General features: G+C 38.5%; 2 protein-coding genes across 2 annotated transcripts in view; one reads left to right on the top strand and one right to left on the bottom strand.

The window, feature by feature from the left end:
- The first annotated feature begins 5,269 nt into the window (after positions 1-5,269).
- LOC124233477 (mitochondrial protein C2orf69) lies at positions 5,270-19,234 on the top strand. The gene is made up of 2 exons (XM_046650593.1): positions 5,270-5,689; positions 15,438-19,234. The coding sequence occupies exons 1-2, from the start codon at positions 5,357-5,359 to the stop codon at positions 16,263-16,265; spliced, it is 1,161 nt and encodes a 386-aa protein (XP_046506549.1). The 5' UTR covers positions 5,270-5,356; the 3' UTR covers positions 16,266-19,234.
- LOC124233478 (tRNA wybutosine-synthesizing protein 5) overlaps positions 14,553-20,309 on the bottom strand; it is a 28,330-nt gene continuing 22,573 nt past the window's right edge. The window contains exon 8 of the mRNA XM_046650595.1: positions 14,553-14,704. Within this exon, the coding sequence (XP_046506551.1) occupies positions 14,607-14,704 (98 nt within the window). The 3' untranslated portion in view covers positions 14,553-14,606. The remainder of the gene's footprint in view (positions 14,705-20,309) is intronic.

The following is a 20,309-nucleotide window of genomic DNA, read 5'->3' as shown; positions in this document are numbered from 1 at the left end:
TCCACTCAGCATAATTTTTTCAAGGTTAATCCATGTTACAGGATATATCAGTACTTCACTCCTTTTTATTACTGAATAATATTTCATTGTATGAACACACCATATTTTATTTATTCATTCATCAGTTAATGGACATTTGAGTTTTTCCACTTTTTTGGCTGTTACAAATAACGCTACTATGAACATTTGTAAACAAGTTGCTGTATGGATATATGTTTTCATTTCTCTTGAGTATATACCCAGGAGTGGAATTTTTGGTTATATGGCAAAGCTATGTTTAACATTTTGAAAAACTGTTAAACTGTTTTCTAAAGTAGTTGCACGGTTTCTACCAGCAAAGCATGAGGGTTCCAACTTGTCCACATCATCACCAACACTAGTTATTATCTGTAATTTTTTGTTATAGCCATCCCAGTGTATATGAAGTTGTATCTCTTGTGGTTTTGATCTGCATTTCCCTAGTGGCTAATGATGTTGAGTATCTGTCATGTCCTTATTGTCCATTTGTATATCTTCTGCAAAATATCTATTCAGATCCTTTGCTTATTTTTTAAATTGGGTCATTTGCCTTTTTATTGTTGAACGGTAAGAATACTTAATATATATTGGATCAGATATGTGATTTCCCAATATTTTCTCCCATTCTGTGGGGTTTTTTTTTTCACTTTCTATTAGTGTCCTTTGAACCACCAAAAGTTTTTATTTAGATGAAGTCCAATTTGCCTATTTTTTTCTTTTGACTGTTGTGCTTTTGACCATAATAACAACAGATTTGGCTACGGCAAGGTCATGAAGATTTACTCCTATTTTTTTCCTAAGAGTTTTATAGTTTTGGCTGATATGTTTAGGTCTATGATCCATTTTGAGTTAGTTTTTATGTATCGTGTTAGGAAGGGGTCTAACTTCATTCTTTTCATGTAGCTACCCAGTTGCCTGAGCACCACTGTTGAAAAGACTTCTCTCTCCACTGAATTATCTTGGCACCCTGTTGAAAATCAACTGACCATAAACTTAAGGTTTATTTCTGGACTTTCAATTTGATTCTATTGTTCTATATGTCTATCCTTATGCCAGTACAACATTGTCTTGATTACCATAGCTGTGTAGTAAGCTTTGAAGTGAGGGAATTATGAATCCTCCAACTTTGATCATCTATTTTCAAGACTGTTTTGGCTATTTTGGGTCACTTTGAATTTTAGGATAAACTTGTACATTTATGCAAAAAACGCAACTGGGATTTTGAATTGTGTTGAATCTGTAGATCAATTTGGAGAGAATTGCTATCTTAACAACATTCGGTCTTCTGATTTACAAACATGGAGTGTCTTCCCATTTATTTAGGTCTTTTTAAATTTCTTTCAACAAGAGTTTTTAGCTTTCAGTATACAAGTTCTTCACTTCTTTCATTAAACTTATTCCTAAGTATTTTATTCTTTTTGATGTTATTGTAAATGGAATTGTTTTCTTAATTTCATTTTTAGATTGTTCATTGCTAGTATATAGAAATACAATTGACGGTTGTATACTGATCTTATATCTAGCAACCTTGCTGAACTCATTTACTTCTAATAGTTTTCAGTGGATTCCTTAAGATTTTTTATATACAAGATCATGTCATCTGCATGATTTTACTTCTTCATTCCAATCCGAATGTCTTTTGTCTTTTTTTTTTTCTGGCCTAATTGCCCTGGCTAGAATCTCCAGTAAAATGTTGATTGGAAGTGGCAAGAGTAGACATCTTTATCTTGTTCCTGTTCTTAGGGAGCAAACGTTCAGTCTTTCACCATTAAGTATGGTGTTAGCTATGGGTTTTTCATAGATCCCCTTTATTATGTTGAGAAAGTCCCTTCTACTCCTAGTTTGTTGAGTGTTTTGTTTTGTTTTTATCATGAAAGGGCGTTAGATTTTGTCAAATGCCTTGTCTGTGACTATTAAAATGATCATATCATTTTTATTTTTTATTCTATTGATATGGTATATAATGTTAATTGATCTTCTGATGTGAAACAAACCATGCATTACTAGGATAAATAAATACTACTTTGTCATGGTGTATAATACTTTTTTTATGTTGCTGGATTTGGCTTGCTAGTATTTTGTTGAGCACTTATTAGTTTTTAATCAATTTTCCTACCCTTTTAATAGTGGGTAAAGTTCAATGTATGCAAGGATGGTCAGCTAAATCATTGCATTTGAGGATTTGAGTGTTAAAGATAATTCATAAGGTCTTGACATGTAGTGATTGTATTTTGCTGAAGCATGTGCTTAAATCATATGTATAAGAGTAGTGTAAAGGGTGTCACTTAGCTAGTGAGACAAGCCAAAAAACAAGCTTTCAAATCCCCAGATGAATTTGTTCTTTAATCTCATTATATCAGGCATTTTGGAGGCAAAATTATGTTCTAAAGTTGTTGCATACCTCATATGAAGCCCACTCCTCTCAACGTCCAGTTTTGGTACAGAGGAGTATTAAAATACAAAAAAATGCCTGTCCAAAACAAAGAAACATTGAAAATAATAAAAACATTTGTTGGAATCTCTCAAAGAATATCAAATGGGATCTAATTCAAATCTCATGAAAAAGCTTTTTAAAATCTGTTTTTCTCTATTCCTTTCCTACTCAATCTCCCACAGGAGTCCACATTTAAGGTCTTCTGTCTCCCCCTGCCCCCCCCCCACCCTGCATTCTCTGCCTTACAGTATCCATTTATTTTACCTTTTAGTTGAGAAATTGCACATTTATGGTCCATAGGCCAAATCTGGCCTATGCATGCATTTAATTTGATACAATGTTTTTAAAAATTTTAATTAGTTTTCAACTTTTATAAATTGAGAAATGACACATAAAAATTTTTGTACCTGATTCCCTTTGAGAAATTTGAAAGTTTGTCAAAATGTTGCCTTCATTTTACAGCTGGCTGGTAGTGAATAGTGACAGCCTCCGTTGAATATGACATTTCCCTGTAGTTTGCTACAGTCTACCACTCCCTATTGTACTACATATGGCCAATTTTACTATTTATGATATAGCCTAGTCTCTGCAGATATTGGAGTTTGTGACCTTCTACTGCTGTCCTTTCCAATGTAATTAAGCATTTCTCAGATTCCTTCCAATTTTTCAACTCTTTCTGTTTACTATATTTAGTAGTTTAACGAAAGTTCTGAGAGCCCCACAGGATCCCTTGAGAACTGTCAAGAGTCCAGAGATGAGCTGTGGCCTTTTGGGCACTATAAACATAATAAAATCCCTGTGGAGATCTCTATCTGTTAGAAAGGAGGGGTAAACTCAAATAACTGGTTGCAGTAATTTTGTATACGTAAGACCTCTTACAGGGAAAGAAAGCCCAGCTCTAGGAGGGAATAAAGGGGGAAAGGGTGGGGTTGTCTGTGCCTATGCTTGTTAGAAAAGTAGTCATTTACAAAATTGGTCTTCCTAGGGGATGGAGAGAGAAAACAGATATTATGGTAATATTAATGAGACCTGTGAGAAGGAATTACAATGTCAATGACTTACCAGCAACAATATACATACCTCAACTGATGAATTGAGAGCTGTTACTTTGTCCGAAGTGGCTCCTGTAAGGTTGTGTAAATCCTTGACTGTGGGAAAAAACTTGTGCTTACTTTGCTCTGTTTCTTTACTTTTGCCCTTTAAATATTTATTTGTATTTCTCAAAGACCTCAATTATCTTACATATACTGAGACAACCTGGTAGTATTTAGTGTTTACTATAATTAATTTTCTTTCTAAAACACAAGAACTTCTCATCCCCTTCAATACTGACAGATTCAATTAGAAGGTCCACCTAAAAACAAGGCCACAAAAATCAAAAGCTACCTTTGGAGTACATGTATATATTTGGGCTTTTGGATTACATTTCAGTAATCCTCTACCTAACAAGAGAAAGTAATAACATGTATGTGATTTGTAAAATAGACTAAAGGCTAAGGTTGCCTAAATATGGTTATAGACTCAATATCTATAATTAGCTTCTGCTTCTTTTTAGCTAGTTATTTTTAGAAAGCAGCAGATCTATCTATTAATAATAATGAAAGAATTTTTGATTGGTAACACTATTATGATGTCAGATGGAACCCAACAATTTAGACCAGAGTAGGTTAGCATACTTCTATGAAGTCACTAAGAATATATAAGTATACATAAGAAAATTATATTTCATTATTTGCTCATTTGTGTCTTAATTTAAGGCTCTTTGTTAATATTTGATATGTAAGGAAAGAAAACAGTATGTGCCCTTAAACCCACACATATACGGACTCAGAACAGTTAATACATGAAGTGCTTAGTTGGATTCTTGCCTAGAGTAAGGCCTCAATAAACGTTGGCCATAATTTTTTAATTCTAATATTCTCTTCCCCAAGATTCTTGACAGAGTCTTGCCTCACAAGCAAGCCACTCAAGCAACTTGAGTTTAGAATACCGGCCCTCCCCTCTCCCTTCCCTGTCTTTAGCGTACATTTGGCCTATCTTATTCCTACACAACTGGCCACAGATGGTTGTTGGGGACAGATGACTTTCCTACTGTTTAAGATGATTTTTGAAAACCCTAAAAGAGCAAATCCTGTTGGCTGCAAACACCACCGACAGCAAATGCGTAACAAGTAACCCTTCACTTCCATTTGTCCTGTTCCTGTCCCTGTCCATGTGCCGTGCTCCCCGCTACCAATCACAGATGCAATAGACTTCAGCTCTAACCACAAATTCCCCATGACCCTAGAAATCTTCGTATATCTACGACGAAAACTCGAGGGTATAAAGGGGAGATTCCCTTCAGCCAGGGCAAGTGGAAGACTCCCTACAGATTTCTCTACAGGACACAATTATACCTTTGGGGCTGTGTCCCTTTCAAGGCTCGAAGGACGAGACAAACCTCACCTGAAAGGCGAGCCTACTGACGCGGGTGCACGGTAAACTCAAAACTCTCTACTCTCGATTATTGGACAGCGACCCTCGGGCCGCCCTTGCTGCTGTGCATGCGTCACAACTGCAGCCCTGCGGGCTCGGAGTCGGTGGTTCATTTACTCCCTTTTCTTTTGTTCTCCTCCGGCTCTTCCCCAGACTTCCGTTCGAACTTCCCGCCGCGGCAGAACCCACCAATCACAAACGTCCTCCCTCGGGCCACGCCCCCACCGCCCTCTCCGGGAACTCGGGTCGGGTTTCGCGCACACCCGCCCTCCCTTACGCACGCTGCGCGCGGACGTCGGCCTCTGACGCCGTCGTTGCCCCCGCGCCGAGTCCCGCGCGGGCCCCTGCCGCCTGCCGTTGGGCGCGAGGCCCAAGTCCCTCCCTCGGGACCTCCCCCACCCCCCGCAACCGCTCCGGCGGCGGCGACCCATGTGGGGGTTCAGGCTGCTGCGGTCGCCGCCGCTGCTGCTCCTGCTGCCGCAGCTCGGAATCGGAATCGCCGCGTCCGGCTCTCAGGCCGCAGCCATGAACCCGGGCGGCAGCAGCGGTGCGCGATGCGCGCCCCCGGCCGAGGGGCGCCGGCAGTCCTGCCTGCAGCTGCCCGCGGTGCCGGGAGCCGACCCGCAGCGCAGCAACGAGCTGCTCCTGCTGGCGGCGGCGGCGGAGGGACCGGAGCGGCGGGACCTCCCTGCCGACCGGGCGAAGGAGGAGCCGCAGCCGCCGCCCCAGCACCACGTTCTCTATTTCCCCGGGGATGTGCAGGTAACCTGGGGCCTGCCTGGGCACCTGTTCCCTCCTCTCGGGCATATGCGCATTCCCTAGATCCCGCTCTCGTGGTTGTGCCCAGGTCCTTGCCTCGCCCGGACACACCCACACATGGACTCCCGGGGGTGGCTCTGCTGTTACTCCACGGACCCCTCAACCGCACCTTCCACACCCCGGCCCCTCCTCATGGAGCCCCAGAGGGAGGGTGTCCTTGGAGGTTAGGACCTCGAAAGAGCCAGCTGTCAGTCCAGGCTTCGAGGGAGTGGAATTTGAGACATGGAAGGAACGAGACGCATAATGTATATTCATTCTATAAGTTGGTTTCTCAGAGGAGTGTCTGTGCGCGCGCAGGAGATAGGGAGATGGCTTTTAAATTAACTTAGCACGTAGTGTTCCCGAAAACGCTGGTAGTAATTGAAAAGCAAACAAGTAAACAAAAGACTATTGCAAGGGTATGACACTCCATAACCCTAAGAAAGGGAGGGTGGGTGGAAGAAAAGGGACAGTAATTACTAAGCATGCCAGTATTTTGATGCTCGCCTAAATTCTGCGCTTTTGTTTTTGTGTGTGATTTTATCTTTATTATTAATTTTATAGCTGCAGGCAAATATCCGTGGATACTTGTCCTGGAAAGCTGGGTCTTAATCTAGATCTTAATCAAGAACTGTGTTGTCTAATACGGTAGCCATTAGCTATATGTGGCTATTTAAATTAACTTAAATAAATCCAGGTCCCCAGTCGCGCTACCTGCATTTCAAGTGCTCGGTAACACCCAAGGTTTGTGTGTGCTGTCATGGACAGCGTGAATACAGAGCGTTCCCACCGAACCTTTGCATCATTACAGGAAGTTCTGTTGGATAGTGCTGGTGTAGACAGGGACAGCTAGAATCTGCCTAGATGTATTTCTTATACCATGAAACATTATTAGTTTATTGTTTTAAAATTGATGCTTCAAAACGATATACTTAGTAACTTTGTGCCAAATGATGGTTAAGATATATGTAGTGTTTTCTCCTACCCTCAAAATAATTGACTGAACTAGTTGACTGCCGATAAAAACTATGGAAAATCTAATATTTATATTTGAGAGAAGAAACTTAATTTACTCAGTTGATGCCCTTTTGCTCAGTTTGGGAAAAGAGCATGACATTGCTGACAGCGACTTGCAGAGATTTGTGGACCAGCTACTGTGTGTACATCTGTAATAGCGGCGATGATGACAGTAATAACAACTAACCTTTGCTGAGCACCTGCCTACTGCATGTATTTAAAGTGTGCCAGCCAGTTCTGCAGATGAGGTGTAAGGGGCTAAATGCAGTTAGAGTAATATCTCCTTTCATTTTGACATTTTCCATTTCTTTATGTAGGCTGAGATTCCATTAGCGTTTTGGACAGTGATATACTGTTGATTTATGCACAGTATGATGTGCTCTAAAAACCCAGGTCTTTTTGAGCAGAAATGGAGGATAATGCATCAAAAGGCTTTGAGGCCAGATTTCTTAGGTTTGAACCCTGATTTTACGTTTTTTAGGTCTAACATCTCTGACCAATTGCAGCTACCTCAACTATAAAATAGGAATAATAATGTATAGGATATCAATGAGGATTAAATGTGTGAATACCCAGTGAGTTACAGTCTCTTCTCATCTTTCTGGTGACCTTTTTAATGATTGGACTTACCCTCTGTCTGCCTTCACTCCCTTAGTGATCTCTGTCGGTCTTGTGGCTTTCATACTACTTGTACTCTGACAGCTTTCATCATTTGTCTATCTAGCCTAGACATATTCTGGAACTTTAGACTTACCACTTGCACACACCATGTTTCCTTTTGGATATTAAATAAATATCTGAAACCTAAAATCTCTGCATCTTTGCCCCTAAATCTATTATTCCCGCAGTTTCCCTCATCTCAGCTAAGAGAAGCTCTTCCTTTTTAGTTGCTCAAGTTAGAAATCTTGAAGTTAATCCTTTAGGCCTCTTTCACACCTCATATCTTAATCCATCAACAAATAAAGTGGCCTGACTTTCTAAATGTATCTAGAAGTGATCAGAATAATCATTTTACCATGTAAGTCACATCCTACCACACCTCTGCTCAGAACTCCCCCACAGCTTCCCACGTCACTGGGTAAAAGCAGGAAACCTCTTGATGGCCGGCAAGGCCCTTCACTGTCTTTTTCTTTTTGCACCCTGTTACTTTCCTGACTGTCTCCTTTTTCTGTTTTGCTCTGCTCCAGCTGTACTAGCCTTCATATTGCTTGTGGTAGGCACACTTCACCTCAAAGCTTCACATGCACTGCCTGGAGCAATCTTCCTGCAGGTGTCTGTAGGATTCCTTACCTCTCCAGTTTCAAGTCTCTGCTCAAAAGTTGTCTTCACAGTGAAGGCATCCTATTTAATAATCATACATATGCACAGGATGCATGTCAACTTTTCTGCTTTACTTTATCCATTTCGTTTACTGTATTAGGCACTCATTTTGGTTTTTGTCTGTTTTCCACCACTGCAACGTAAGCTTCATGTCTGTTTTCTTCACTGGTATATCTGTGATGCTGAGTGACTGGCACGTAGTTGTTTTTCAGTAGATAACTTGTTGAATAAATGAATATATGTAAGTTGCTTTGAACAGTGCCTCAAGTGCTTGGTAAGTCTTGGCTATTATTATATGAAATACTTTTAGGCTCAGATTTCCTGATCCATATTTTTGCACTTGATTCTTTTGAGCCTATTGTTTATCCTTATGACATTTACCCTGTTAGATACAGTTCATCTTTTTAGTGCATTGATCCTTTTAGAACCCTTATTTTGGTTTGTATCATATGTAGATTAAATAAGTTTTCTTTCCATGTCTTTATTCTTAATTTGGATAAATATTGAACAGAATAAGGCCAAACAGAACTTTGGTAGGGTACCATTAGAAGTGTCACCTTACCTTAACACAGATTCATTATTTGGTATTAATTGGATCTGGTTGTTCATGTAATTTTAAATCCTAATTACCTTTTTTTTTTTTTGCTCAGTAAAATTCACTCTGAGCTAACATCAGTTGCCAATCTCCATCCACGCCCCCCGGCCAGAGCCCCAGTACATAGTTGTATATTCTAGTTGTAAGTCCTTCTGGCTCTTGTATAGGAGCCGCCACCACAGCACGGCTACTGACAGATGAGTGGAGTGGTTCTGTGCATGGGAACAGAACCCAGGCTGCTAAAGTTGAGTGCGCCGAACTTTAACCGCTAGGCCATCAGGGCTAGCTCTGCCATTACTTTCTTGATGTTCCTTTCGCAGTCATCTTTTGTTGTATGTCCTTTATTCTATACTTGCCCTGTCATCATTTGAATCTCAGGAAAGCTGAGGCTATAGTAATTCATACTTCATTAGGTACCTCTTGATGTTTTTCTTATCAGTAATGATTTTGGAGGGGGATCAGGATTTTTATAAGTAGGTGCGTTTCAGTTTTCTTGAGTTATCTTGCTTTTTAAAGCCTCAAGATATAGAATTATACTCACCTCTCTCTTTTTCTTAAGTGTGAGCTTACAATTTGATGATAAATTTTGACAAATATTACAATTATGTAACCACCACAGTCACGTTATACAACGTCTCCATCACCCTTGTGCCCCACTTTGGTCAGTCTCTTTTCTCAGCCCAGGGCCACCACTGATCTTTCTTTCAGTATAGTTTTGCCTTTTCTAGATTTTCATTAGGAATCATATAGTATGTAGTCTTGTGTCTGGCTTCTTTCATGCAGCATGATGCTTTTAAAATTCATTCTTACTGTTTCTTGTATCAGTAGTTTATTCCTTTTTACTGCCAAGTAGTTTTCTGTGTATGTGATATACAGTTTGTCTACCAATTCAGTAGTTCATGAATATTTGGGTCATTTCCACTTTTAGCATTTAAAAAATTTTGCTTTCCTAAATGCTAGGATATATAGATGCCCCTGTCCTGAGTGTATGTCCTGGTGAGTAGGAAACGACTCACTTCTCTGTGTCTCTCCTTTACTGCCCCACTGCTGCCACACTCACAACACTTCTGACACTAGATGTTGGGGGGGTTCTCCTCACACCAAGCAATTCTCTGCAACACCAGCTGGGTCTCCTGTAATTCAATTTAATCCTGACACTGGTTACCTGGAGTCACTGTCAGATCCCACAAGTTAAGGGCTCAGTCCCATAGGACTGTCCTTCCCCCACTGCAGATGCCAGTCACAAGTCCCAGGTTGTCACCTGTACAGCTGTAAGTTAGAGTTCCTACAAATCCCTCCTCAGGGTCGGTTAATCTGTTAGGACGGCTCACAGAATTTAGGGAAGCTCTTTACTGTTTACCCATTTATTATGAAAGGATAGGATAAAGGATACAACTGAACATCCAGATGGAAGAGATCCGTAGGGCAAGATATGTGGGAAGGAGCGTCAAGTTTCCGTGCCCTCTCCGAGTGCACCACTCTCCCAGCACCTCTACGTGTTCACCAACCTGGAAGCTGCCCAAACTTGTGCTTTGGAGTTTTTATGGAGGTTTCATTGCAGAGGCATGATCACCCCCTTAACTCAGTTTCTAGCCCCTCCCTGAAGAATGGGGAGTGGGGCTGAAAGTTCCAAACTTGTAATCGTCTCTTGGGCTTTCTGGTGACTAGCCCCCATCCAGGAGCCCACCAAGAGTCACCTCATTAGAACAAAGACAGTCCTGTCACCCAGGCAAATTCCAAGGCTTTTAGGAGCTCTGTGCCAGGAACTGGAGGCAGAGGCCTATACATGTGTGTGTGTGCATATGTACGTATGTGTATATATATTCTATTATTTTGTACCTGGCCGTGTTCCCTGGGGCTTCCTGTGTTGTTAGGCAGCCTGCTTAGGCTGGTTCCCGTTACGGTCCTTCTAGCTTACTTATGTGGGATATCTACTTTATGCTGAGTAAATATGCTGCCTTGCCCCATTTTTGATGGAAGTTCAGCTTGTACCCAGTATCGCTTTCCTCATTCTGCTGTAAGACTAGTCCACCTAGCTTAAATCTTTATCATGAATGTCTCCAAAGTGTTGGAGACGCATGTCAAGCTTTCCTAACAATCCTTTGTACCTTTACTTCAGTAACAGTATGGGGTGGGCCCATAAGTTTTTGCAGTTCAGCAAGCATCTGCCTATGGAGTAAGCACCCCTTAATCTCTCCAAGAGCTCCTCTTGCCATCTGCCTCCCTGGGGATGAGGGGAAGTGTGCCCCAACCCCTGCCTCCTCAAGGAGAATAAGTGCATTGCATTCCAACTGGGATGAAAACTCTCAAAAGAAAACCCTATCTTCCCAGACTCTTTGTCCTTTTATGTATTCTGGCCATGGCTAATAGCTTGGGTTGCAGAACTGGTTTTGACTGCCTGTCAGCAAGTCCTATGGGGATGTCTGGTGTCTCTTTTTAGAATATGGGAGTGCTTATCCATTGTTCTCAGATCTGGACTTTGACACAAGAGTAGCAACCCCGCTTTCACTCTTCACTATACACAGTTCTTAGTATGAGCATTTTCCCCTTCTGATCATGTAACCTGAGGCTAACCAAAGAAAATGCCAAGTTTTTAGATTTAGCACCTCCTATGTGGTAGAGACTAAACTGAAAATCATAAAATCTTGAGTTCATTTTGGCTCATTAAATAGCTGTATCATATAAATAACTGTATAGCTTCTAGGACCTCAGTTTCCTTAGCTATAAAAGAGATTTAGATGAGCCCTTTCACATCCAAGCTCCTCTGATAACTTTATCTCTCACAAGTCTGGATGTGCAGAAGGCAGTAGCAGAATCCATAAAAAGTTAAATGATAGCCTTCTGAGAATAAAAATATTTTTTAACATATATGACAAACTATTAATATTAATGAGATACACACTGTTAAGAAGGACTTGAGCATCCTTTTGGGAAAATATCTAAGGAAATGAATAGAGAATTGACAAAAGAAAAAAATGAAAATTGCCAATAAACATACAAAACTATTCAACATGACTAGAATCAAAACAAATGCAAATTAAATCAAAAGTAAGACATCACTTTATCATAGTAGCAAAGATTTTTAAAAAGTTAGTGCTAGTAGCCAGTGTGGGTAGGATGTGGGAAAATAAGCACTCTTGCATACTTCCAGTGGTAGTGTAAATTGGTATTAATCTTTCTGATGGGAAGTATAAAAATTATGATGCAAATCTGCATTTATTTTGTTGACACAAATAATCCATAGTCAATCAATAAATCAAAATTGGGGTGACTTTATTATGAGCCAGATCTGAGGACTAGCCTGGGGCCTTCCTTCTCCAAGGAAGGAAGGGCATTGAAGAAGTGAGGTGTACAGAGTGGTTATATACCATCTTGGAACAAAGAGTACACATCACATATGATAGGAACGTCCCTTTTACAGTTGTCATGAGATGCTGAGTTAGCACAACAGATCAGTGGTCAGCAGTTGAGTGATCACAAGGTGAGCACAGCAGGTCAGTAATTAATCCTTACTTAGGGAGAGATGCTTACCCTTAAAGAAATGCCAATATGGGGGAAGTTACATCTCTATCTGTAAAGGCATCCTTCTTATCTTTGGGATACACACTAAATATTTAAAGCAGAAGTACAGTGTATGTTCAACAGGCCACGTCACGCCCTTCTGGAGAAACAAGGTCAGGCGGAATTAGTTTTAAACCAAATGGCTTCCTCATATACTCCAGTATATCCTGTTGCTTTTCATTTATTTATCAATTTATATGGAATCATGCCTATACTATATTTGTAAGTGAAAATGGTATGTGTAAGCTCATTGAGGGAGAAGTAAATATGCCCTCTTATGTACACACTTGTATATATGTATGTATACTAAGAAAACTAGAATGCTAGACAATAACATTTTAATAGTGATTATTTCAAATTGGTGCTTTTATGGATGATTTTTCTCTCTTCCTTATACCTTTGTATATAGACTAAATTTTTATAGTGAGTATTACTTTTATTAGTTTTAATTTTTTAAATAGAAAAAATGTGCATATTGCTAAAAATTCCATTTATTTAAGGTTACTCATTGAAAAATAAGTCTCCTTTTCATCCCATTCTCTCTAATCTCCCATTTTTCTTCTGCAAGGCTACCACTGTTTATATATCCTTCCAGAGACATTATATGCGGATGCAAACTTTTTTCTTTCAACATGAATGATAGCATAGTCTACAGGAGTTTTTGGCTCTTACTTTATAAGCCATGTGAGTACTCATAGAGCTGCCTCATTCTTTTCAAGCAGAAACAAATATCCTTATACATATTTATTCATGCATGTATGCAAGTATATCACTGAGATAAATTCCTAGAAGTGACATTACTAGTTCAAAAGAGGTACATTTAAAACTGTTCAATGTATATTGTATATGACTGTTAGAAATAAGGGAAAATCACAACTCTACTTCTGTTTCTCTCACCCCTTCTGTCCAATCCATCAGCAAATGCTGTTGACTCTACTGTCAAACTTTCTTCAGAATCTGCCCCCTTCTTACCACCTTTGCTTCTACTGCCACTCTGTGTCAGGCCACTTTCTCTCATCAAGATTATACTTCAGTGGCCTCCTATTGGTTTCCCTGTGTCCAATCTTGCCCCTTCCCACATAGGAACCAGAGCAGTCCTTTCAAAATATAGATTATATTAGCCCTCTGCTCCACACCTGTCAGAGCAGAAGCCACCGTCGGTCCTAACCGTGTCTTATGAGGCATGATCAGCACCTTGCCTCCTCCCCAACAAAATCCCTCTGACCTCCTTGGCGATCACTTTTGCCCCTTGTTCACTGCACTGGAGCTTGCTGGCCTCCTTGCTGGTTTTAGTTCCGCCAAGCATGCTTCCACTTCAGGGCCTTTTGCCATCGCAGTTCCTTATGCCTGAAATATCATCACTCCGTCCCTCAGGTCCCTCTCAAGTCTCGCCTTATTGGAGGGCACCCTGTGTTTTAAATAATCATCTTCCACCCTCTCCAGAATCTGGCGCTCCTTTTCCCCTGCTTTATTTATTCTACTCCGTTGCCCTTAATACCATCTAATGTTTTGTGTTGTCCAGCCGCTGGCCATTTGTAATGTTGTTGGTCTAATCAAGGAACTAAACCTTCAACTGTATTTAACTTTAAATGTAAATCTGAAAACTGATACTCAATTCAGGCCCTGGAAAACTTTTATTTGAACAACTTAGGTATGTGAATCTTCTTTTTCAACCGTACGTTTTATGAAAACTCAACTCAGATCAAGTATTTCCGATGAAAATTTACATCCAAATTGAGATGTGCTGTATGTGTAAAATATGCACTGGATTCCAAGACTTAGAAAGAAAAAGAAATGTAATAATCTCTCAGTAGTTTTTAATATTGGTTACATGCTTAAATGATGGTATTTTGCATATACTGGGCTCAATAAAATATATTAAAAATAATTTCACCTGTTAACTTTTTATGTAGCTACTAGAAAATTTTGTGTGTGACTCCTGTTATATTTCTGTTGGGTAGTGTTGCTCTGTTGACTTCGGAGTTACTCATTGTATATCTCTGTCGGAGAGTGTGAGCTCCATGAGGGCAGAGGTTTAGTCTCTTATGATCCATGCCCAATCAGTAGATACCCAATACATTTTATTAGAATAAATGAGTAAATTTGAATGAATTTCTCTTTTTTTAAAAGAGCCATTATGAATAAAAATTAAAAGGAAAACAAAATTTACATGCATGTCTTAGAACCTAAACAAAAAGCTATTAATATATATAGAATGCTTATGAGTAAATAAGATTCAAATAAAAAAGGGCAAAAGATATGAACATCCAAGTTTTCAGTAAATTCAGTTTAGAATTAGTTATTCTGTGCTTATGAAGTTTAACAAAGATGAAAGGAAAATGATACCTACTTCTCTGGAACACTGTATTGTAGTCTAATAACCTTAAATCACGAAGCTCCTTCCACCCAGTTTTCCATATTTAAGGATGTAATCACAGATGTATAAGATTTTTCTGTAACATTCACTGCAGCTTTGTTTGCAATACCTAAATTGAAATTAAACATAGCATTCAGGTTAGAGTAATCCAAAGAGGGAGGGGTTCAGGATAGCAGCTTTAATAGAAAAATACTTTAAAATTATGTTTCGGTCAAAAAGTCTGTCTAGAGCCAACCCTGACGGCCTGGTTGGTAAAGCTCGCGCTCTCACTGCTGCGGCGGCCTGGGTTCAGTCCTGGTCGTGGAACCACACCACCCGTCTGTCAGCAGCCGTGCTGTGCTGGCGGCTCACATAGAAGAGCTAGAAGGACTTACAGCTAGGATACACAGCCATGCACCGGGGCTTTGGGGAGGGAAAAGTGGAAGATTGGCAACAGATGTCAGCTCAGGGCGAGTCTTCCCTGCAAGAAAAAAGTCTGTCTAATAAACCAAATTTATATTTTTGGATAATGTGTTAGGAACTGTATGTATACTAAGTAAAATTTATTAAAAATCTCTGTAATCCTTCTAATGTGTTTCATTTTTAAAATTCCTGCTATGCTATTTAGCTATATCTTATAACCTCTGCTTTGATGGATTTGAGGCTTAAACTGAAGAAGTGATTTGTTCAAAATCTTATAACCGGAAAATAATGACAGATTTATAGTTTTCATTTCTATTACATTATCCAGAGGTCATTATAACATCTGAGCTTCCTCCAAAATAAAAATGGGAAACTATTTTGTGGAAATACGTTTAGATAAATGTATATTTAATACTTGTTTCATCTTTCTTACCTTTCAGAATTACCATGAAATTATGACTCGTCATCCTGAGAATTATCAGTGGGAAAACTGGAGTCTAGAAAATGTTGCCACCGTCTTAGCCCACCGATTCCCCAGTAGCTATATTTGGGTGATAAAGTGTTCTCGGATGCATTTGCACAAATTCAGCTGCTATGACAATTTTGTGAAAAGCAATATGTTTGGTGCTCCAGAACACAATACTGACTTTGGAGCTTTTAAGCACCTTTATGCATTATTAGTTAATGCTTTTAACTTGAGTCAGAACAGTTTGTTGTCAAAGAAGAATGTGAAAGATTTGAATAAGGACTCCAAAGCATCTAATTGTAGATCCAGTTCTTCTCATACTACTAATGGTTGCCAGGGAGAAAAAGAGAGGACCTGTGAAAAATTTGATGAGTCTGCCGTGAGTTTTTATCCACCATCACTAAATGGTGCATCTTTTACTTTGATTGGATTCAGTAAAGGTTGTGTTGTTTTGAATCAGTTGCTTTTTGAATTGAAAGAAGCCAAGAAAGACAAGAACATAGATGCTTTTATCAAAAGCATAAGAACAATGTACTGGCTGGATGGTGGTCATTCTGGAGGAAGCAATACTTGGGTTACTTATCCAGAAGTCTTGAAAGAATTTGCGCAAACAGGGATTATTGTTCACACCCATGTAACACCTTACCAAGTACGTGATCCAATGAGATCTTGGATTGGAAAGGAGCACAAGAAATTTGTTCAGATACTTGGAGATTTTGGTATGCAGGTAACTAGCAAAATTCATTTTGCAAAGGAAGCTCCTTCCATAGAGAATCACTTCAGGGTTCATGAAGTATTTTGAAACTACAAGAATATTAATGTACTTGTTCAGTGGAAGGGCATAAGCACTTTGAATGCTATAAATTCAGATAATGAGACGTAATTCATAGATGCATTGTCAGTGGTTTTTTTGGGGGGGAACACACATTCCTAAAATATGAGTGTAATGTGCAGTAGTATTTCTTGCTTGTGAATGTGAACAGTTTTTATTTGGAATGAGTTAGAATTAGTTCATTTGAAATCTAAAAGGTGGTTTGTGATAATCCTATGAGGAGATTTAAGACCTTTAAGAATGAAAGTTAGAATACAATCCTTACAAAAGGTAATTAAAATTGTTATTGTTGGAAATAGTTTATTTTCTTGAGTAATGTTTGAAACTAATTTTGGTGACACTATAACAGTAATTAGCTAATTTTGGCACTCTAAACTTTTGAGTGGAAACACTCCATGTCTCTTCAAACAAAGTTACACTGATGTTTTCCATTATTTTGGAATAACTGTACCCTGCTTTTTCTGTTTTGTAAATTCATGGAGTCATTCTTTAATATGCCACCAAGTGTTTTTTCTTGAGAGTCAAAATATATTTGTTTCCAAATATCCAAGAACGTGTAGTAGCATAAAGTTGAGTTTTAAAAACATTACGCTTAAGCACTGTGGCTTACTTTTTAATTGACAACTTTTGGATAAGACATTTTGGAGTTTCTTGAATCTTGTCCAAAAACCAGTTCTTTTGGAAAATTGTTTTAAATTGAACATAATTATGTATATTGGATGAAAATATACATGTATGCTGGATGAAAATATACTGCAGATTTAAAATCTTTTCATCATTTCAGTCTTTTGAAAGAGATCAACTTAGGTGAAATAGATAGATAATACTCTATTTGTTAGTGCTCTATTGAAAGGGAGACAGAGTCTACAGATCTAAGTCAGTGTTTCTCCAGAAGCATGATTTTGTCTGCCAAAAGAAAGCAGCTCTCTTTGGCCAAAATGCAAAATTATATTGCTATAAGAAAAGTTACAAGGGAAAGTTTGAAGACACAAATGATTTAATTTTGGCTTCAAAACTGAATTTGCTTAACACTGCTACATAATTTGGATGAGGTCTCCTTCTGCCCGTTTTTCTTGACCTAGATTAAATACATTTTGAGAAACCAAGATCTATTGAATGTCAGCCTACATTGAATCATGGCTGTGTGATTACAGTAATAGATGAGTGGTCATTTTTTATTGTTTATTAATAACTAGCTTTTGCAGGTCGTGAAATAATGAGGGAGGGAAGTAACATGCTGCTTTCAGACTGAAAAAGATTGACACTGAAGCTTAATATCTTAATAACCCAGAGGACCTAAATTTATAAAACAATATAGAATTAAAATGTTAATTTCTTGGATTCTTCCCAGAATTATATCTTAATGACTCTATAAATACATTCCAAATATTCAGAGACCTAGGAGAAAAGATTAATTACCAAATGCTTAAAAATAACCTCCCTTAATTCTGTAAACTACTACTCTCTCTCAATGGTATTTCTTATTTTTTTTTTTAGGACAAAGTAGTTTTATATTGCTTGTTTCTTTAAATACCTGCTGTTTCTTTTGAGACCAAAAATTCCTAACGAGGGAAGAAGTCAGCTTGATCTAGCATTTTATTTATTCCCTTGTCTTAAAGCACTATGATTGATTGGATGGCTTCTTTCAATATGTTTAATAATCCTTGCTAAAACTCATGTGTATCTAATGTAAAATTGCTAAGTTACTGAATGCTCTAATGAGGGGGGGAAGGAAAGGTATTCATTTTTACAGGATCGACTAAAATGGAAAATGTAGGACTTTTAGCAGAAGGATTCATTAAAACATCTGAGCTACTTAAAAATCTGGGTTCTTTAGCTATCCAGTCATGTGAATGCTTTATCATAATTATTATATGTTGAATGAATATTAAGAATAACTCACTGGACACCTGGGAGTGCCATTGCATCAAAATGAGACAGTCCTAAAAAGTAGAAATATTTTCTTAGAATGAAAATATATTCAAGTTGACCCATATTCAGATATTCTGTTTAATACTTCAAATTTGTTCTCCATTTTTGTTTAAACTATTGTAAATGTTAATGTATCCTTTTGGATTGTGCCTTTGTGTTTGTGTCATGAAAGAGCCAACTGAGAAAAGTAGTCATACAAATAATGTGAAAGTTGTTACCACCACAGCATGAATGTACAATTGTATTAAATTTAATCCACGGAAGTCTGTTTGGATGTACTTTATGTTATTAGATTTGTTAAAACTTCAGATCATCATTTGGAAGGAAGCTATTTCTATCCACTTTGCCAGTTTGGGTTTGTATATGTTTTCATTAACCTCCATGTTTTTTCAAATGAGCAACTTTGTACCTTTCCTGTAAAAATACATCTCTCCTTTAAATTGCTCCACAAAAATTTGCATTATTTCCATTTCTTCTGTTGGACTTCCTAGAGAACAAACTCTCTCAAAAGTAAGTTCATCCTTTTCTGTGCTAAGCATCTCAGATATCTGTATTCCTTTAGCTGTCCTTAAGAGACTTGGTTAGAATATAGTGTGATCTATTTTTCATTTCATTCATGTATCTAAGCACCCACCATTTCTAAGTACCCACCAAGGGCAAGGAAGTGCTAGGCACTGAGGATACAGTACAGACAAAACAGTTCCAGCATATGAGAATGGAAATGTATAACAGATTAAAGTTTACGAGGTAAAATATGAAACGAAAGGTAGTATTCTTAAAAGAACTGTTCTGTTATACTTCATTTAAGGGCCTTAAGAGAAACCTGCTGTAGAGGATGATATACATCTTGATAGACCTCACGTGTCAGTTCAGGTTGCTCTTTACAAAGGCAGAGAAGCTTAGCACCTCTTAGCGGTAGACACAGGCAGAGTCACTTAGGATGATCATTTTGATAACCCATTTAAAGGAACTTTAAAAAATACAACTTAGGTGTATTTAAGACACCTAACCACTCATGGCCTGTATGCTTGAAACAAGACTTTAAGGTAACACCAGAGATACGTGGGTGATTGCCAATCTACATTAGTTCCTCCTGACTACATCTGGTTGTAGCACTGGGGAGTCACAGCAGAGTTCCAGCTCCATTCAGACCTGCACTCCAGCTTCTTGCTTTTTTTTTTTTATCAACTTCTTACATTCAGCTTCCGTGTCTATTGGCAACTTTAGATAAGTGAGAGAAAAGCCTCACTACTAAGGTTCTTTCCAAATGCTCACATAGCTGCTGTTCAAAAGGATGGAAAGATACAAAGTAAGTCTTGTTGACTTTGTTTCCCTTGTTTTAAGATTTCATGAAAGTGACAAGTTTGAAATTAATTAGTGAATAAATAGAATCCCAATGTAATTATGTACCAAGATAAATACTATTAATGTTCAAGAAAAGCTAATAATTACAATCTACACATGTATTTTTAAAATTTATTTTGAATAATAGATACACGGGCAAAAAAAAAATCAAATACACAACCACAGATTCCAGTCTACCCACCTACTTGTCTAACCTCTTCTCAGAAGCAATCACTATCACTGGTTTCTGTGTATCCTTGTGGAGATAATTCTGTGCATGTACAAATAAATGTTTAGTTCCAGCATACCTTTGTTTTACACAAATGGCAGCATACTAATAGTTTCAAACCTTCTTCTCATTTAATTACCTTGGAAAAATTCCTTACCAGTACGTACATAGATGTCTGCCTCATTCTCTGACTTCCTAGTATTCCATTTTTATATTATGCTCTGCTGTCTACTTGTTCATCATTAGTCTTATTTTGTATCCCTTGTCTATGTAGTACGCAGTACAGTGAGATGTTTTGCTGGCAGAGGAAAAAATTCCTTTCCTTCTCAGGTCAAGCCCCCCAAAAGTTGCCAAAGAATAACTATATAATCTATTCAGAAGTATTTGAGATGAGCTGCCCCTAAGGGAGAAAGAATGGAGAATTAGTAATCTCATCTCCACAGCTCTAAGCCCAGTCTCCATCAGCCGGCTGTGTAAGCCTGAACAATCGTTGAAGCGCTCTGGACTGA

Source organism: Equus quagga, unplaced genomic scaffold (genome assembly GCF_021613505.1).
Source record: "Equus quagga isolate Etosha38 unplaced genomic scaffold, UCLA_HA_Equagga_1.0 203_RagTag, whole genome shotgun sequence".
Taxonomy (NCBI): domain Eukaryota; kingdom Metazoa; phylum Chordata; class Mammalia; order Perissodactyla; family Equidae; genus Equus; species Equus quagga.
This window is presented reverse-complemented; position numbering and strand designations above follow the sequence as displayed.